At 39.0% G+C, this 20868-nt stretch overlaps 1 protein-coding gene across 1 annotated transcript; it reads right to left on the bottom strand.

The window, feature by feature from the left end:
* Nucleotides 1-18898: 18898 nt before the first annotated feature.
* LOC147626659 (uncharacterized) lies at nt 18899-19744 on the bottom strand. The gene has a single exon (XM_086816842.1). The coding sequence runs from the start codon at nt 19742-19744 to the stop codon at nt 18899-18901; it is 846 nt and encodes a 281-aa protein (XP_086672968.1).
* Nucleotides 19745-20868: the final 1124 nt, after the last annotated feature.

The following is a 20868-nucleotide window of genomic DNA, read 5'->3' as shown; positions in this document are numbered from 1 at the left end:
TATAATTAAAAAAAATCTTTTATGCATACTTTTATGCATAAAAATCAAATATGATAAAAGTAACACTTTTATAGTAAAAAAATAATCTTTGATGCATACTTCTATGCATGAAAATCAAATATGATAAAAATAACACTTTTATAGTAAAAAACTAATCTTTGATGCATACTTCTATGCATGAAAATCAAATATGATAAAAGTAACACTTTTATAATTAAAAAAAATCTCTTATGCATACTTCTATGCATGAAAATAAAATATGATAAAAGTAACACTTTTATATAAAAAATAATCTTTTATGCATAAAAATCAATAATAATGAAAGTAATACTTTTATAATAAAACTAAATTTCTTTTATACAAATAATCAAAATGCATCTTCTATGCATGAAAATGATACTTTGGAATATAGAAATCATAAGGATTACTCTTTTAGAATAATGAAAGATAATACTTATTTCTAAATTTTTGAAAAATTTCACCATAACCTCCTTTGTATGGCTGACCATTTTTCAATTTTGAAGTCTCTAAAATTAATTAGAAATGCACCAAGAGTATTTAAATCATTCTAAAGTAACATTTTTCTACTTATTAATGAGAAACATTATGAAAAACTTGATTTTATTCATTAATCATTCACCTAGGATAAAGAATGGTTGGATTTACAAGAGAAGAGAGGGGAATGCCTTTTGCAATGAGGCATAACATCATTTGTAATGAAGAGAAGACAAAAATCATAAAAAACCTTTAAAAACTATAAAATGAATGGAAAAGAGAAGAATCTCCAACTTACTAATGAATTTGAGAGCTTTCCTTTGGCTTGATGGTTTGAGGGTTCTACTCTTGTTTGAAACAAGAGTGGCCACCAATCTTTTGGAAGAGGGAAGGTCAAAAAAACTAATGAATTATGAGTAAATTCACAGCTTTCTGGCACTTGGGAGAGGCACGGTAACAGTGCAAAACACTATTGAGTTTCAACAAAGGGGAAGGCTTCTATTTATAGGAAAAAGTGAGCTTCTAACCAAGCCAACTGATTCTAGAATTTTCCAGATCAGTTTGGTCAATTTTTGACCATTTTTAGGTCAGTTTTGCTCACTTTTTGGATCTAGTTGAAACAAGAGAGAGGAGAGATAAAAATATCCCATTATTTGGGAGTTTAAAACTCATTCAAGCATGTGAAATAGGTGCCTCCTTCATGAGGGAAATTCCCCCATGCAGAGGTGTCAAAAATGCATCATTACTTCTAAATATCTCCCTTTTTTAACTATTAACCTTGTCCTTAGTCAAATCTTCATCTTATGTGAGCATTTACTCATTTTTGGGGGATTTTTCTTTTATTTCTTCATTTATCTCCTCCCTACATTTGGACGAATCTTATTGGTCCATAAGAACCTTAATTTAAAATTTTGAAAAAATCTTCACCCCCAGGATAATGCCTCTTGATGAGCAGATTATACTTAATTTCTAATGCACATTCTCAAAATCTTTTTGAACTTTTGTTTCAGGGGAACTTATTTTAATAAGATGAGATATTTTTCTATCCAAAAATATTTAATGGTGTAGTTGACACCATGCTCTTTAGCCATTGAAATGCCTTTTGACACTCTAGACTCCATTCACACTTTGCATCTTTCTTTGTAAGTTCATACAATGGGTTTGCCACGTGTGCTAAAGTTTTAAAAAACCTAGCATGCCACTTAACCTTACCAAGGAACATCTCCTATTTCTTATTATTCTGAGGAGCAGACATCCAGGATATAGCCTCCACTTTAGCAAGATCTATGGCCAATCCTTGGGCTGACACAATGTGTCCTAATATTATTCCTGATATCTTTGCAAATGCACACTTGACTGGATTTAGCTTAAGCCTTGTATCTCTGCATCTCTGCAAACACAGCCTCAAATGACAGATGTGCTTTGCCTTATCTCTAGACACAGTGAAATCATCTACAAAAGCTTTCATGAAGTCTGTCAGGTAATTATAAAAGATCTCTTGCACCATTGTTTCAAAAGTAGCAAGTCCATTTTCAAACTGAACATCATGACAATTGCCAATGAAGAAACCCCACCATTGAGTGATGAAGGTTGTTTTCTCCATGTCTTCTAGTGCCATTCTTACCTGGTTGTACCCACCACTGAATCCATCTAGAAATAATTACATTTTCTTTCCAGCTACCTCATCCATAAAAGAGTTTGTAAATGGGAGTGGAAAGGGATCGGAGGTAGTTACGACATTCAGTTTGTCATACACACACATTCTCATCTACATGTTCTTTTTGGGAACTACCAAAATTGGGGATATCCAAGAAGATTTATCTAGTGGCACAATAAAACCTACTCTTAGTAGTTTGTCAATTTCTTCTTTGACTTGTTTGACATAGTTGGGGTTCATTATGTACCTCAGTTGTCTGACTAGTATGGATCCTTCTCTAAAATTGATGTTGTGCTAGAAGAATCTAGGGTCAATGTCCTCCATGTCCTCGTACGACCAAGAAAAGACATACTTGGTAAATATTATTTCAGTAAGGACACCAACTCTTGCTTGAATTCTTATTAAAGTTCCAGACTAATCTTTAGAGGCTTTTCTTCTTTTTCATATCCCAGATTCACCTCTTGTAATCTATCCAGACTTACTTTCAGGGATTTCAATGACGTAAACGAGAACATGTGAACATGCTAATAACATATGTTAATAACACAAAAAATCTTGTGATCACATGTTATATTCACAAAGCTTTCACAAGGGCCTAAAAAAAATATCTTTGTCGGGCATAAAAAATCTTCTTAGGTAGCCACTGACCTGCTATTATGTGAAGATGGTAACACAAGAACATGTGAATAGCTTATTCCCATGTGTAGCCAAGCTTTTAAGGGGTTCCCAAATGGTAAGTGACCTGTTATTTTGTGAACGGTAACATGAGAACATGTGAATAACTTGTTCACATGTGTTATTATCACAAAAAATCTTGTGATCATGTGAATATTAAATCCCTGCTTACTTTCACTGCATTTTTCTTCTGGTTCTCTTTTTTATTCTGCACCCAACGGATCTGTTAAATCTCTTCCTCTTGCTCTAGATTCAAGGCCCATTCAATCTCTTTTGAGGGTTTTTTCTACATGGTTTTGCTTAGTTTTGTTCACCTTGAGCCCTTTGGTTTTATGGAATTTGAAACTTTTTTCTTTATTTCGTTGGTATCTTCTTTCACATTTTCATCTTTTCCTTTCGCAAAGTCCCCATCACTTCATCTACATGTAACATGTACAAGAGCACTAGGTCCTGATGCTCATGGAGTATTCTGTCTTCATTATCATCAAAGCCTTCTGACATATTGAATGTCTCTCCATGAACTAGCCTTTAAGTAGGTGTGTTACTGATCCCTTTATGTCGGAAAGATCAACATGAACTTTACGCTTCCATTTTCTGATAGAGATTCTGTTTCTGCCCCATCCCTGCTTTACTTTGCCATGTCTCAACCACGGCCTTCCTAATAACGCCTGGTAAGACCCGATGTGATTTTCAGTGGTTATGACCACCAAGTGTACCTTGAACTTTACTTGTTTGATTCTCATTTGGACATTCTTGATAGTTCCTTTATGAACCATGTGAGATCCCACTGCCCCCTCTGTGCATCGGATTCCCGGATGGTAGCAGCGAAAGTAGCTTCCTCTTGCGTCGGGCAGGGTTTCTCACTCAGGGCCTCACCCTCGAATGTCCGGGTGGCATGAGACTAAGCTGGTGGTCATTCCGAAAACTGAAACCGGGAAAATTTTCCATGCCCGGGGACGATTTCACCATTTTTATTTTCTTAACAAATTTCTATAATAATGAGGTCAAGATACTGAACTAACCTTCATTTGATTAAATCAGATAGAAGGGAAACTATTACAGACTTAACTTGAAGGAATCAACGCTTTTTTCCTAATTGAATCAGGCACAGCCGTTGATCTATTCATCAGAGAAGTCTTCAGGCTTTTAATTCACTACTCGCATTCTAAGTGTATTCTTATTGATCAATTTTATTATTAAAACTCTACTCGTTCCAGCCTAACCCCATTCGTCCCTTGGGTTAGCCACCGCCCAACCACTGGAATTGGTAGAACCAGACAAGTACTCACCCAACCATAATTGAATGCCTTTCTTAACTTTTGCTTTAGAATACAGATACGCACACACTCCTCTTTAAACTTTAACTTTTAAAACAATCCATTGACAAACAATTATTGGTTACAGATGTCATAACTCAAAATTTTCATTCAATCCTTGTTTCTCACAAACAGTATCACTCTAGACTCTCCGTTGAGACTAGCACGTCAACAACGAGATCAAGTAATAGATTACAATAATTTTCTCGTCATCATACATATATATATCTTTCACGACATACGCATGGGTGTCCTAAGCACCACGAGCCCATGCATCGCCTGGTCAGAACCCTCCAGGATCCTCCTTAGGTTTCTTGGCACTTCACTCAGGGACCACTTCGTCGGCTCTTGCCCATCGTACCGGAAGCACACCATTTTTCACCATACCCAGGCTGGTCAAGACCTGGGCAGGTTTTTGCCGCGTGAGCCGTCCTTTGAACGCTCCTTGCTAGGTGTTACATCTGAACTTCCCTTAGAAAAACACATATACCGAATGCTCCCTCCAGCATTCTGGCGTAAGACAGTCCTTTAAGAAAACAGGGTTTCTGTGCAAGTTTTCAGTTTTGATTTTCTTTTGAATACAATGAGTATATCTTAATTCCGTATCCCAAGACTTCTAGATCACAGGTCTGGAATCCCAAGCAGAATTCCTCAAATTCTGTAATCTTGATCCTCAGAGCAAAATCAAAGGTCTCAATTTAATTTCAGATTCGGTGGGTGATTTGATTCAATTTTCCTGAACTGGTCACATCATTTTTTATTGAAACTCACGAAGGAGATTAAGTCGTGGTCATAGTCTGATTCACGGTTCCATTCTGGAAAGGTTCTCCCTGAACTATCTTTCTTGAAGGGTAATATTTCAATTACTACTTTACTAAATTTCATTCATTTACTATTTTGCTTAACTGAATTGAAAACTAAACACGTATTCCTATGAGGAATAAATTAATCATTTATCTAAAATTTCGACTTCAATAGACCTTCTGAATTTTCTCATTACCATCCTAGAGAATATGAAACAGTAGAATTTTCCTTCACAGAGTATTTACTTATTCATTTACCATTATTCGTGGGATTTAAGCAATGATTAAAGAGAACTCTCATTTTGATATTTAAAAAAATTATGTATGCATCTATTTATGCATAAAATCCAACTTCTATGGAAATATCACTTTTATATGAAAGAAAATCCTTTTATGCATCTATTTATGCATAAAAATCAATTTTGATGAAACTAACACTTTTATAATAAAAAAATTCTTTTATGCATCTATTTATGCATAAAAATCCATTTTGATGAAAGTAACACTTTTATAATAATAAAAATATTTTGTGCATAAAAATCAATATTGATGAAAATAACACTTTTATGATAAAAAAAATTTTAATGCATCTTTTTATGCATAAAAATCAATATTGATGAAAGTAACACTTTTATAGTAAAAAAATTCTTTTATGTTCTAGTTATACATAAAAATCAATATAGTTAAAAAAATTCTTTTATGCATCGATTTATGCATAAAAATCAATATTGATGAAAGTAACACTTTTATAATAAAAAAAATCTTTTTTGCATCTATTTATGCATAAAATTCAATATTGGTGAAAGTAACACTTTTATAATAATAAAAAATCTTTTATGCATCTATTTATGCATAAAATCAATATTGATGAAAGTAACACTTTTATAAAAAAAATATCCAATATGCATCTTTCTATGCATAGAATTTAAATCTAATGAAAATCACTCTTTTATAACAAAAAAATAACCAATATGCATCTTTCTATGCATAGAATTTAATTTTAATGGAAAAAATAGGTTTATAATAAAAATATTTCTACTATGCATTTTTCTATGCCGAGAATGAAAATAACACTTTTAGAATACACAAACGGTGGGGATTACTCTTTTTGAATAATAAAAGATAAAACTTATTTCATAATATTTAAGAAAATTTTACCATAACCTCCTTTGTATGGCTGACCATTTTTCAATTTTTCCTATCCTTAAGTCAATTAAAAATTATCCCCAAATGGTTTAAAGCATTCTAAACTAATCAAATTCCACTTTTAAAAGAGAAATAGTATGAAAAGTTTAATTCCAACAATTAGATTACTTATCTAGGATAAAGAAAGGCTGAATTTAAGGATGAGAGAGGGGGAAAGCCTTCCCAACAAGGCATAGCATCATTTTACATTTCAAAGAAAACAAAAATTAGAAAACCATTAAAAAAGAATAAAGAAAAAGTAGAATTTCTAGCTTACATGAATTTTTGAGAGCTTTCCTTTCGCTTGATGGTTTGAGAGATCTACTCTCGTTTGCAACAAGTGTAGCCACCAATTCTTTAGAAGAGGGAATGGTCAAAAAGTAATGAATTATTAAGAAATTCACAGTTTTTGGCTCTGGGAGGAGTAGAGTAACAGTGCATAAAACACTTTTAAGTTTCTACAAAGGAGAAGGCTTCTATTTATAGGAAAAAGTGATCTTCTAACCAAGCAAACTGATTCTAGAATTTTCCAAATCAGTTTGGTCAATTTTTGACCATTTTTGGGTCAGTTTAGCTTACTTTTTGGAACTAGACTTGAATTAAGAGAGGAGAGATGAAATATCTCAATATTTGAGAATTTAAAACTCCGCCACACATGTGAAATAGGCGCCTCCTTCATGAGGGGGAATCCCCACTCTAAGGTGTCAAAAATTTATTTTTTTAGTATTTCCTTAGTCCACTCTTCATCTTATGTGAGTATTTACTCATTTTTGGGGGGATTTTCTTTATTTCTTCTATTTATCTCCTTCGAATGGCTCGTTCATTCCTTAAATGAATCAGGCCATCAACTGCTCTTCATCCAATTGCGGGGAATATTTAAGGAGAAGGGAAAAAGCCTAATGGTACTCTTCAATTGTCCGGCTATCCTACTTTAGTTCCAAGAACTCATTCATTTTAGTTTCAAGGAAGCCTGGAGGACAAAACCTCTTTCTGAGGTAAGCTTTAAGATCGATCTAGGTCTGGGTATTCCGGTCGAGACGGGTAGTCTCGCAGTGGTTCCTCCAAGCGACCCTGGCCGTTTCCACAATCTTTAACCTAGCGAGAGCCATCTTGCTTCTCTCATTGTAGCCAGCTACATTAAAGTATTCCTCCATTGCCTCAATCCACTTTTCCAGCTACATCAAAGTATTCCTCCATTGCCTCAATCCATTTTTCCTATTATTCACCTAACTGCTCTCCTTCACTCTTGAAGGGACCAGGTTTGGATCTGTGCAGGGCTTTTCGAACATCCGGATCTAACTCTTCGTTGTCATCGGTTAGAGGATCTGGCTGGCTTGCATGGGCCGCGTGCCTCATGACTCTGACAAAATGAGATTTTTGTCAACTTAACTTTGACAACAGATTTATGATTATTTAATTTTTATGATTTATTCTTTAAACAGATAATTATTTCATCATACTTCATGAAACAAGACTTACTCTGATAATTTTATTAACTAATCACAATCATGAAAACAATTTGGAATTGTTTTGTAAAACATCGTTTATTATCAAAATTTTTAAATATATACATAGAGCATCACGGCTCCCAGGATCACTGCCTCAATCGTATATGCATAAAGCAGCGAAACTGCGAGGGAGACATGCCATGGTACACACGATTCATTACAAAAAGAGGTGCAGTAATTCTACTTCTAGGGATAAAGCGGCTAAGAAGCCTAAAAATTTGGCATAAAATTTTGAAGTTCCTGGGTGAATGATCAAAGAGTTGCACATGCTGAACAAGCCCTAGCCTTATCAGAATCATCGCTAAGGAGATATTTTGCCTGAGCCTCTGACGTTAACTGGTACTGACATTAATACATCGTCCTCCACAGAACCACATATACCGACGTCGCTCAAGAGGATCAGGAAAGTAAAGACTCTCAAAACGACATGCGAGTCTCACTCTGCTTACTCGGGTCGTAGCAGAGTTGATGAGGTGCTCGAATGCAAAGGCTATCATATCCTGACTCTGGGAGAGTTCAGGAATGCCCGATAGATTCGGGGTATCCATCTATAAATTTCCAATTAAATTTATGAGTTTTCAATTTTTGTTCATTCAACATAATATTAACAAGTGAAATCATTATTTCCCAGATTTACTTTAAAAATTTAAGCAATTTCTACTACTGTTACATAAATTTACAACAGGGCTCTGATACCAACTATGAGATCCCACTGCCCCCTTTGCACACCAGATTCCCAGATGGTAGCAGCGAAAGTAGCTTCCTCTTGCACGGGGTAGGGTTTCTCAGTCGCGGCCTCACCCTCGAATGTTCGGGCACACGAGACTAAGCTAGTGGTCATTCGAAAACCAAAATCGGGAAATTTTTCCCTGCGCGAAAAATGGGGACAATTCCACCATTTTTATTTTCTTTTAACGAATTTCTCCAACGAGGTCAAGATATTGAACTAACCTTCATCTGATTAAATCAGATAGAAGGGAAACTACATACTTAACTTGAAGGAATCAACGCTTTTTTCCTAATTGAATCAGGCAAAGCCGTTGATCTATTCATCAGAGAAGTCTTCAGGCTTTTAATTAAGTACGCGAGTTCTAAGCGTATTTCTATTGATCAATTTTATTATTAAAACTTTACTCATTCCAGCCTAACCCCATCCGGCCCATGGGTTATAGCCACTGCCCAACCAGTGGAATTGGTAGAGCAAGACAAGTACTCACCCACCCATAATTGAATGCCTTTCATAACTTCTGCTTTAGAATACAGATACGCACACACTCCTCTTTAAACTTTAACTTTTAAAACAATCCATATTGGTTACAGATGTCATAACTCAAAATTTCCATTCAATCCTTGTTTTTCACAAAATAGTATCACTCTGGACTCTCCGTTGAGACCAGCACGTCAGCAACGAGATCTAGTAATAGATTACAATAATTTTCTCGTTATCATACATATATATATTTTCCACAACATATGCATGGGTGTCCTAAGCACCGCGAGCCCGTGCATTGCCTAGTCAGAACCCTCCAGGATCCTCCTTAGGTGTCCTGGCACTTCACTCAGGGACCGCTTCATCGGCCCTCACCTATCATACTGGAAGCACACCATTTTTCACCATACCCAGGCTGGACAAGACGTGGGCAGGTTTTTGCCGCGTGAGTCGTCCTTTGACACTCCCCGCCAGCTGCTGTTGTTGCAACCGAACTTCTCTTAGAAAAACACATATACCAAATGCTCCCTCCACCATTCTGGCATAAGACAGTCCTTTAAGAAAACAAGGTTTCTATGCAAGTTTTCAGTTTTGATTTTCTTTTGAATACAATGAGTATATCTTAATTCCGTATCCCAAGACTTCTAGATCATCACAGGTCTGGATTCCCAAGCAGAATTTTTCAAATTCTGTAATCTTGATCGTCAGATCAAAACCAAAGGTCTCAATTTAATTTCAAATTTCGGTGGGTGATTTGATTGAATTTTCCTGAACTGGTCACATCGTCTTTTCTTCAAACTCACGAAGGAGATTAAGTCGTGGTCATAGTTTGATTCAAGGTTTGAGTCTGGAAAGGTTCTCCCTGAACTATCTTTCTCGAAGGGTAATATTTCAATTACTACTTTATTGAATTTCATTCATTTACTATTTTGCTTAACTGAATTTAAAACTAAACACGTATTCCTAATGAGGAATAAATTAATCATTTATCTAAAACTCCGACTTTGATAGATCTTCTAAATTTTCTCATTACCATCCTAGAGAATATGAAACAATAGAATTTTCCTTCACAGAGTATTTACTTATTCATAGGATTTAAACAATGATTAAAGAGAACTCTCATTTTGATATCTGTATGCATCTATTTATGCATAAAATCCAACTTCTTTGGAAATAACACAATATCTAAAATCTGAATAACCTCTCTCCAGAATATTTTCTCTCTCTAGGCAAAAACAGTAAAAACAAGATCTTTTATATTTCTGAAGAGGGATTTGATTACAGGGGAAGATACTGGACATCTTGAGGGGCTGGGGAGGAATCTGACAAACCACCATTCTATTATATGCCATTCTTATGTTGAATAGAATGGGCTTCCATTTGAGACCCAATCTCACTGTAGTTTCTTTAGTAAATGACATTTACTCTAGATCCACCATCTAGTACTACATCATGGATGAGCCCGTTGTTCAGTTGGATTGTGACTTTGGCCACTTCATCATCTTTAGATGCTGGGAGTTCCTCAGCTTGCACGCTTCTGCATCTCGGAGTTTCTTCTGAGTGCTTCAGTTCCTTGCTTAGTCCTTCAATGCCTATCATCAAAATTTTAGCCTTGAATTTTGGACATAACTCCAATACTTGTCTCAGCAGAACCTATCTATCCAAAAGCATTGATACTACATTGGTTTGTAACTAACCAGCATCCTTCTTGCTTTCTTCCAAGAAGATTTCATTGTTGTTCTCTACACGCATCTTGTGCAAATTTTTTCCTCCTTCCAGGTGATCTGCAATGAATTCGCATGAGCCACCCACCTTCTACTCACCTTGTCTTCTTTCTATTGCTTTAGTGGTTTGGATCCTCACCTTCTCCTGTTGTTCTCAATCCACGATTGCCTTCTTGTAGACTTTGGGTGAGTCATGATTATCTAGCGGAGTGATAACTACACGAGATTCATTTTCCTTTGCCCTTGTGATTGCCAAGATGCCTTGAACCTCTCCATCTATATGTCATCCGCCTGAATCATGTTGGAACTTGGGGGATTCTCTTTGAGTTCAATTAACTTTTCTTGTCTTTCTTCATCATGTTTTTTCTTCATGGCACATTCCACCTTGGTGTGCCCAAGCTTTTGACAGTAGTCTCATGCGAAGGTTGTAGAACCATCGGCATGTCCTCGGCTTATTCTGTAATTTTTGGAGCCTTTAATCCCATAGCTTCCCATCCCTAAGGTCTTCTTTCCACTCCTTCCATACTATTCACCATGGGAGATCTATTTTTCAAGTTGTACCTGTAGCTCCATGTACTATGATTATATATGTTACATATAGTACATGTTGGTGTCATTGTGCATTCCTCCTTGAGGTGGCCTTCCTGTTTGCATTGAGAGAAGAACACATTTTTATAGAATTCTAAGCTTTTTCTCTTTTGCATCTCTTGCATTAGCTGCTTCACTTGCAGCACAAGTTCTCGAGGACTCATTTGTGCCCTCGCGGTTTTCTTCTTTTTGTCCTTCCTTTTCTTTACGACCATTGGAGTCTTCTGTGAGGTGTCACTTGAATCATCCTCCTTAACTGTGACACTTTTCCTGGACATTCTCTTTTGTCTTCTTTCTTAACTTCTTTTTTCTGCCATTTTGGCCAGCTTGACCAATTCCTTAAACTCCTCTTCAGTTTTTGCTTGCTTTGTGTTGACTGCTACATGGATGTCTGGCTTAAGCCCTTGGACAAACCAGTCTCCAACTATTTGCATTGAGGATCGGGTTTGTTTTGCCACTCTCTGCCTCAAGCTCAACACTTTTTTTGCATAGGCCTCTACATCCATGTCTTTTTGTCAGAGTTCTCTCATTCGATCACAAAGTTGAGTTGCACATTTTATCTTACAAAATCTCCCCATAAAAGCAGTCATGACCTATACATAAGTTTAGAAATGAAAGATCCATGTCCCCACCCCACTACGCAACGAATTTAGGGGTGCTAGCAGCGGAAGTAGCGCTTCTTGCATGGGGCAGGGTCCCTCACTCGGGGCCTCGCCCATGGATATCCGGACAAGAGACTAATCCCTCAGTTCTTCCAAAACCGAACCCAAAAAAACTTCCCTCGCTCGGAAAGCACGGGCGATTCCTCTAGGATATTTTTACTCTCAAGTAGTCAAAAGCCTTAACTAACTGAACTGATGTGACCGAACTCGTAAGTATCATAGTCAGATCAAGGAAAGGACTTGCACTTGGATCATAGAGACCAACATTTTTTCTTGATTGAGAGGCACAGCCGTTCCATAGAACAATTTTTTATCCGGTATTTACTTCATCTATCGTACCATAACAAAATTGAGTCTCAATTTTAGGGATCCATCAGTCCAACCTAACTGCATCCAGTCCCATGGTTTAGGCAACCGCCCAACCACTGTAGTGATGGGATCCAATTAGGAATTTGGTTAGGTTTTGTCCCGAGTACCAGGGAAAAGAGTTCCCAGGCCCCCTAGCTGGATATTCATGCAAACTTAAAACTAGTCACACCACTTACACACCCAATATGAAATTACCTTTTTCACAGATTCAGCTATCTTTAAAACATTATTTTAATGAAATCATAGTGTCACTGATCATAATCCTCAAAATCTCCAGTTGAATCCTAATTTCCAATCATTCCTTCATTGGTGTACCTATGGCATCATTGGCAACCAGAACGCTCACCACCTATCCACTCAGGGGCCTTCTCGATGGTTCCTAGCTCATAGTACTCAGAAATATATTCACATATCAAAATGGGTTCTCGGTTGAAGATCAACAAGATCAACCATCAGATCCATATAAAAGACCCATGGACTCATCCATTGAAGACCAGCAAGGTCAATCAACCAGATCCATGCCCGAATTCAGAAAACAACTCTTACTTCTGTTTCAATATCTTCCACGATGCACGTGTGGGTATCTTCCGTGACCCAGAGCCCGAGCACCATATGGTCAACACCCTAGTGCTTCACTCATAGGCCGCTTCCTTGGTCCCTCATCCACCGTACCGGAAGCTCACCATTTAAATCGAACCGAGGCTGGTCAAGACCTCGATCGACTTTGCTACGCGAGACGTCCTCCGTTGACTCTCTGTTAGCTATTGCAACTTTATCACTTAGGTCTCCACCACGACCTCATTCATAAGATGGTCAAAATGCTTCCCCAACATTCTTGACATAAAACAGTCATTTAAAAACAGGTCATAAATACAGTTCTATAATGAACTCTCGTCTTTCCATATTGTTCCACATCAATCCACATTATTTAATTCCACATCCATTTCATATGTATTCCTATTCTCATCCAGTCACATCATTTTCATCTCATCACATCTTTCCTCAATTTATCCTCATCAGATCTCATCCACTTGCATCTACCCATATCCACATCTCATCACATCCACTTGCATCTACCCATATCCACATCTCATCACATCACATTCATTTATATTCATCACATTCACATTTATTCATATCCATCACATTCATTCTCATCATCATCCCATCACATACATTCTACCCACATAACATCACATCACATCTATCTCATTCATACACATCTCATCTCATTCATCCACATCCATCTAATCGTTCACATGTACGACTTCTCACATCTATCCATTCATTCATATCTATCACTTCACATCCACATATATTCATATCACATCACATCTCTTTACATCACATCACATTCTTTCACATACACATCTACATTCATTCTTTCACATACATCCACATCCATTCTTTCACATACATATCCACATTCATTCTTTCACATATCACATCCACATCCATTCTTTCACATACATATCTGCAGCTATTTTTATCACATACATTCACATCCATTCTTTCACATACTCATTCACATACACATTTACATCCATATCGTTCATTTACATCCTGACTCATATGACATCACATCTCATCACATCTATTCACCTCACATCTCATCACCTCTATTCATATCACATCCATCCATCCATCCATTCACATCTATCTGATTCACATCACATCTCATCACATCTATTCACCTCACATCTCATCACCTCTATTCACATCACATCCATCCATCCATTCATTCACATCCATGTGATTCACATCACATCTATTCACCCCACATCTCATCACCTCTATTTACATCACATCCATCCATCTATTCATTCACATCTATCTGATTCACATCACATCTCATCACATCTATTCACCTCACATCTCATCACCTGTATTCACATCATATCCATCCATCCATTCATTTACATCCATCTGATTCACATCACATCTATTCGCCTCACATCTCATCATCTCTATTCTCATCACATCCATCCATCCATTCATTCACATCTATCTGATTCACATCACATCTATTCATAGAATTTAAACATAGAATTTAAGAGAATTCTAATTTTGATATAAAAATTCTTTATGCATCTATTTATGCATAAAAAAATCAATTTTCATGGGAATAACACTTTTGAAATAAAAATAATTCCTTTATGCATCTTTCTATGCATAAAAATCAATTTTAATGAGAATAACACTTTTGAAATAAAAAAAATTCTTTTATGCATCTTTCTATGCAAAAAATCAGTTTTAATGAGAATAATACTTTTGAAATAAAAATAATTCTTTTATGCATCTTTCTATGCATAAAAATCAATTTTAGTGTGGCCAACACTCCAACGGGTTGATGCCTCTTTGGGCTTACTTTTTGGGTCTTATTTGTTTGCCCGGGTCTTATATTAGTGTCCATTGTAGGATGGACCTCTTTGGATCCTTTTTACGAGTCACTGCCCATTAGTAGGTCGTTGCCTATTTGTGGGTCTTTGCCCATTTGTGTTGTTTTTTTTTGTTTTTTTAAATAATAATAATTATTATGTAAAAAGTTTTTTATCATATTTGTATAAAATGTTGTGTGTGCACGCAAATAGCCTGAAAGAGTAGGCATGTTTGTGCTCAGGAATCGCCTGAATATTTAGGCATGTTCGTGATGTGAGTGAGCTATTATATATAAAATTGATTTTTAATTGATTATAAAGTAAATATTATTTTTTTGTTTAAGTTAAAAAAATGATTGTTATTACTAGTGGAGCACCCTTGGATCATGCTCTAAATTAGAGATAGATCAAAGTTAAAATTATTTCTATTATCAAAATTATCTATGTTAAAGTTTTTTTTTTTAAAAATTAAAAAAGGTTATTGTTAGTTGTTGGTTTTTTTTTTTAATTGATGGCAGCCGGCTTCACCTTGTGACAATGTAGTTCTCGCATAAGCAGTGCTGCTCAGGTTGAATGCTACGCAGGTCTCGGATTGGACGAACATTGCAGGAATGACATTATCGTCGTTCTTTTGGTCAACCCAGTTCCAGTAGGGGAGGGCGAAGGAGGGGTCATTGATCAGGCTGGCCAGAATCCTTTCATGCAAGCAGAGATAGTAGCGGGGTTGGCGGAGGCAGAGGTGGTATTACTGTTGATGATGATTGAAAGGAGCCCGCCAAGTATTTTGCAGGCGACTCTTCTTTTCTTGGCGTGGGTTGGTGTAGGAGTAGGGGAGGGCGAAGGAGGGGTCATTGATCAGCAGGCTGGCCAGAATCCTTTCATGGAAGCAGAGGTAGTAGCGGGGTTGGCGGAGGCGGAGGCGGAGGTGGTATTGCTGCTGATGATCATGGAAAGGAGCCCGCCAAGTATTTTGCAGGTGACTCTTCTTTTCTTGGTGTGGGTTGGCTCCTACACCAGGCTCGATACCATGTAGAAATCGAGAGGGAGGAGGAGAGGCGCACAGAGAGTCGTGCAGTTGCAGATGAAACATTGTATTGATGTTTGATTTGTTTACATATTTATAAGATTAGGATTGCTGTTTCGTGCCCTGCCGTTTCATGCCTGCCACTTTTTTTTAAAAAAAAAAAAACCAACAAGCGCAAGAATTAATTAAGAGAGAGAATTTACACAGTCTGGCTGAGAAACAGCCCAACACAAATAACAATTACAAAACTCATTATCTCAAATCTTCAATTCTGGATTGCAAAGTATATAAAGAGCGAAAGGCCTCCTCCTTCTTCATTTAAAGCGCACATTGCTGAGCTTGTGACGGATTACTTGATTGCAATGAGGGTTCTCCAAGTATTGCATCTTGTGTGGTATACAATCTCATCTGAACCAGGTGGATGTCATGGATCTGCACATAAAAATCAGCAAACAACATTCTCAGATTTGGAATCTAGTAAGCAGCCTCAAAAGCAGTCGCACATCTATCTCTCCAGATTAACCAGAGGAATTCAGCTCTAACTCCGGCCCAGCAAAACAGGAGAGCACCCCAACCGAGTCCCCAAGAAGGAGTTGTTTAGCAGATGGCAGGCAACCCAGAGTAGCCCAAATCGGAGATAGAATGTCAACAGATCTCTGACAATTTCTGAATAGATGCCCAGTATCTTCGATGCAAAGTTTACATCTAACACAAATCCCATCTGAGATTCCACATTTCCTACATTTGTCACCTGTCCAGATGGCTATGCATAATCAACCACATTAACACAGATTTCTTAGGCTGAATCTCTTTAGACCAAAGTGAGCTGAATTTGAAGTTCCATTGGCGTCTATCATAGAGGACTGCCCATCTTTTATTGAGAATCACACGAACAGGGGTAGATAGAGCAGTTGGGACACGAGGGGTGACAGAACGCTGTGCCTCCTCTCCAACATAGACCTTTGAGGGAGATGGGCTCGGAGACTGAAATCTGCCAGGCCACTTCTTTAGGAAAGATACTAATATGTTCTTGCAGTAGCCGCACTTCCCATGGGAGGAGAGAGAATTTTAACAGCAGTCATTAGTCATCCACCTATGGGAGGGAAGGTGCCACACGTCAGCCCACACTTTGATTCCTTTTTTGTGAATACGTAATGCAGTACGTATTGAGATGCTGGACACCGGAGGCACTAGAATAAGAGGAAACCACAGCAAGTCAGAGGCTCTGATAGCGAAACTGTGTCTGCTTTCCCACACAACTCCTACTTTGTCACGATACTTGTTCTAGGCTTTCCATAAAGAGCAAAGCAGATCAAAACCTTTAGGTTTGACAGATTCATGACCTATCAAGATGGTAATCCAAGGCAAATCCTTCCATTCTGAGAAGTTTTCCAAGGAGAATTGGTCAGAGTTCCTGAATAGCAAACAAGAAGAATATTCCTTAGGGTGAGAGACAGCTCTAATAATAGCCTTAACAGCAAGACGGTCAGCCCTAGCCAGAATATCTACTACCCCCAAACCCCCTTTGTCCCTGGGAAGGCAGCAGAACTCCCATTTGACTTTGGCAGCTCCTCTCCTGAAAGGGTCTCCTGTCCAAAGAAAGTTCCTACACAACTTTTCAATTTCCTTTAGATGGGAGTTTGGGGTCTCCAGCAGGAGAGGAAGAAAAGGACGTAAGCAGCTAAGAAATGATTAATTACCAGCACTCTGCCTGCTAACAAAAGCTGCATACCCACCCATCTATTCAGCGTACCCCTGAATTTTTCAACTACCCAGTCCCACCTTTAATTCAAGGTAACTTCGAAGCCCATAGGAATGCCCAGTAACCAAAAGATTTCACCATCCCTAATGCTCTGACAACCCTGTTGAGTCAGCCACAAAGGGAGATTTCCTTCAGCAGAGAACATGCCGGTTTTTGTATGATTAATAACCCTTGAGCCAGAAGCTAGACAAAAGGTGTCCAGCACCGTCCAGAAGGTCAGGAGAGAATTCTGATCATTGATGAGCAAGGCGTTGGTGTCATCCGCAAACTGAGATAGAATCTGCACACCATTTGAGCTCGAAAAGGGAATGCCTTGGATTAGCCCCAGTCTCTGGGATCTTTGCACCATACAATTCAAGCTATCCACAGCTATCACAAACAGCAGAGGAGCAAGGGGACAGCCCTGTCTGACCGACCTGGCCCTGTCTGACCGACCTGGCCAGGGGGACAGCCCTGTTTGACCGACCTGGCCAGGGGGAAAACATCTGACATTGAGTTGTTAAGTGCCACTCTAGCTGAAACGTTGCCAAAAAGGGTCTTAACAAACTGGATCAAGCTCGGGCCAAACCCCATCTTCTCCAGACTGAGTAATACAAAACTCCACTCCAGCCTGTCATATGCTTTGTCAAAATCAACTTTGGCAAAAATAAAGTCTATACCTTTCTCCTGAGCATACTCTACTCCTTCCCAAATTGAGACTACAGCTTCAATAAGTCTTCTTCCACGAATGAACCCTTTCTGCTCAATTAAGATATGTTTCATTAAGCTGGGAGTGATCCTGCAGGCTATCACTTTGGCGAGCACTTTGTATACAGAGTTCAGCATAGTCAGAGGCCTCCAATTCTCAAGGAGATCCTTAGGACCACGTTTGTGAATAAGTTTTATCACTCCCATATTAATAATAGTGGGCAGGACAGAGTACTTCATCGATTCTTCCCAGACCTTCTGAATGAAAGGGGCAATCCAATCTTTAAATGCAAGGAAGAACTCACCAGGATTACCATCCAATCCAGGAGTTTTGTTAGGTTTCAGACACTCTATGGCCATCTTAATTTCTGAGATTGAAATAGGAACATCAAGTTGCCTTGCCAGCTCTACAGAGATGACCTTATATCTAACCTCCCAGACAGTGTCACGTGCTTTAGCCTTCAGCTCACTGGGCTCTTCAGGTGAACTAAAGAGCTTTTGAAAGTGATTACGGACCAGCACACAGTTTTCCTCCTCAGGCCTAGCCGTGCCATCATCTATGGACAGCAAGGGTACAAGATCCCTCACTTGTTTTTTCCTCAGTATCTTGAACATTTCTTTAGACGGGCGGTCTATCTTTCCAGCCCACCACTCTCTAAAGAACACCGTGGCATGCTTGAAGGCTAGTTCCTCCTCAGATCTAATATGGGCCCTTAGCTTTGTGATCACTTCTTGTTCCTCAGTTGCAGCATTGCTATTGGCTTCAAGTTCCATAAGCTGGAGATAGATAGATTCTCTCCTTTTCCTCCTAATGATAGTCACCTCTTTCCTAAAACCAATGAGAGCTTTTTGTGACTACCTCAGAGCTTGAGACCAGGCCGCGACAGGGGAGTGAGCTTTGCTGAATGCTCTCACCCAGATCCTCTTGAGTTCATTTTGCACCACCTTAAGATGGAAGAGGGAAGCGTCAGTGTGAAACCATGAATTTCTAACTTTAGTGGCTTTGTCATCCACGGTGACTACTAGGGGATAACGATCCGACAAACAGGAGGAGAATTTAGGTTTGGACTTGACTCTGGAGAATAAGTTGGCTAGATCCGAGGAGATGTAGCATCTGTCTAGTCTTGCCTTCTTGGCATTATCGCCAGAGGAGTAATTCTGCCAAGTGAACTCAAATTCCTCTCCTACATCCCACAAAGAAAAGAGCTCTTTGACTTGGTCCCACCTCTCTTTCTCTAGACCTTTGATTATTTGTCCCAAGCCTTTGTATCTATCCGCTATGGACTCCACCATGTTGAAATCTCCTACAATGACTACTGGTCCATCCATTGCACTAAGCTCCCTCCACAAATTGGCTCTGTCCGCAGTAGCACCCCCTGCATAGACAGAGCAAATCTGAAACTTAACTAGTTTATCTATCCTGATTGAAATCCAGTTAGAACCCCCAACAACCGAGTTAAGGGAAACATCCCAGTTAGTAGGTACACCTAGGACAGCACCTCCAGAGCCTCTAGAATGCGATGAAGAGAACCATCTATGATTCTCAGAGACCTCTTTAAGACGGTTAGATAGATCGATGCCAATGGTTTTGACCTCCTGGAGAGCTGTTATCTCAGAATGGTTAGAGCGGAACCACTGATTCAGCTTCCTGGCTTTGATGGGGTCAGAAAGCCCCTTGATGTTCCACAAGGTAATCCTCATTTACGGGACTTCTTATTGGATTTCTTGGACTGAACTCTGATGGGCGACGCTTGTGGAGCAGCTTGCATAGGTCTTTTGTGAGCTTTGTGAATCTCCATAGGAGTGGACAGCCCAGCCTCTTCCACCTGAGCTTCCTTGACTTTTAAAGCAGAGGTGTCTCTCGCCAGCAAAATTAGGGTTCATTTCTCGCATTACAGTTTGATCATTTTCATTGACCTGATCTTCCAGAGATTTTCCCATCTCTGCTTCTTTATCAGAGCCCGAGAGAAGAGACTCATCAACTTCCGAATCAACCCACTCTGGCAGAGAAGCAAGGAGGGCAAACTTGTTCACAGATTTGGCCCTAGTCTTAGACGCATCCTGCCAGGATTCTTTGGAAGCCCTCTTAGGGGGAGTGGCCCTAGCGGCTTTAGGGGCTTGCTCGAGCGGGGTGGCATCAGGGGAAGCAGGGGAAGGGGCGTTGAGATAGAGGTAAGTCGGGGATAGTTTTTGACGAAGTGCCCGGTGGCACCACAGTGAAAACAGTCGGAAGGGAGGCACTTATACACTATGGTTTGCTCAAAATGATCACCATCATCGGTGAAGATATCAATCGCTGAGGGGAGATCCAACGAAATGTCCATTTCTATGAGAACTTGAGGGTGCCAAGAAGGCACATAATCAGAACGGGGTTTCCCTCCCAGGACTTTCCCCAGTTTCGATCCAATGACTCATAGGTGATTATGGTAGTGGAGGGGCAGATTAGGGAACTCGACCCAGACAGGGTAGTTAACCAAGGCAAAAGCTTCAGGATTGAAATCTTTGTTCCATCGAAAAAGGCTGAGGGGGGAATTGCAGATGAGCCACTGGTCTCTGCTGAGGACATCAAACGCCATGTGCGGGAGCTTGAAACTGAACAGATAGTGATTTTTGGGGAGGGCCTGTATGGTTTCCACTTCAGCACCAATCGCACCCCACTGGAGACGGATCCAGTTTCTGATAGCCTCTGCTGGGGGTCTAGGACCCGGCACCGCCAAGAGACCGATAAGAGCCCTATTCTCTAGGTCGTGTTGGATTCTTTGGATTTGAGAAGAAGGAAGGGTGACTGAGGGCTTACCTCCAATGTGAGAATTTGCTACAGCAGC

Source organism: Cibotium barometz, chromosome 22 (assembly GCF_041138505.1).
Source record: "Cibotium barometz isolate CiBa-2024 chromosome 22, ASM4113850v1, whole genome shotgun sequence".
NCBI classification, from domain to species: Eukaryota; Viridiplantae; Streptophyta; class Polypodiopsida; order Cyatheales; family Cibotiaceae; genus Cibotium; species Cibotium barometz.
The sequence above is the reverse complement of the archived record's forward strand: the minus strand, read 5'-3'. Positions and strand labels throughout refer to the sequence as shown.

What these genes read in the sequence shown, in the direction of transcription:
- LOC147626659 (XM_086816842.1), bottom strand. Translation starts at nt 19,744, where the DNA reads ATGAGGATTACCTTGTGGAACATCAAGGGGCTTTCTGACCCCATCAAA.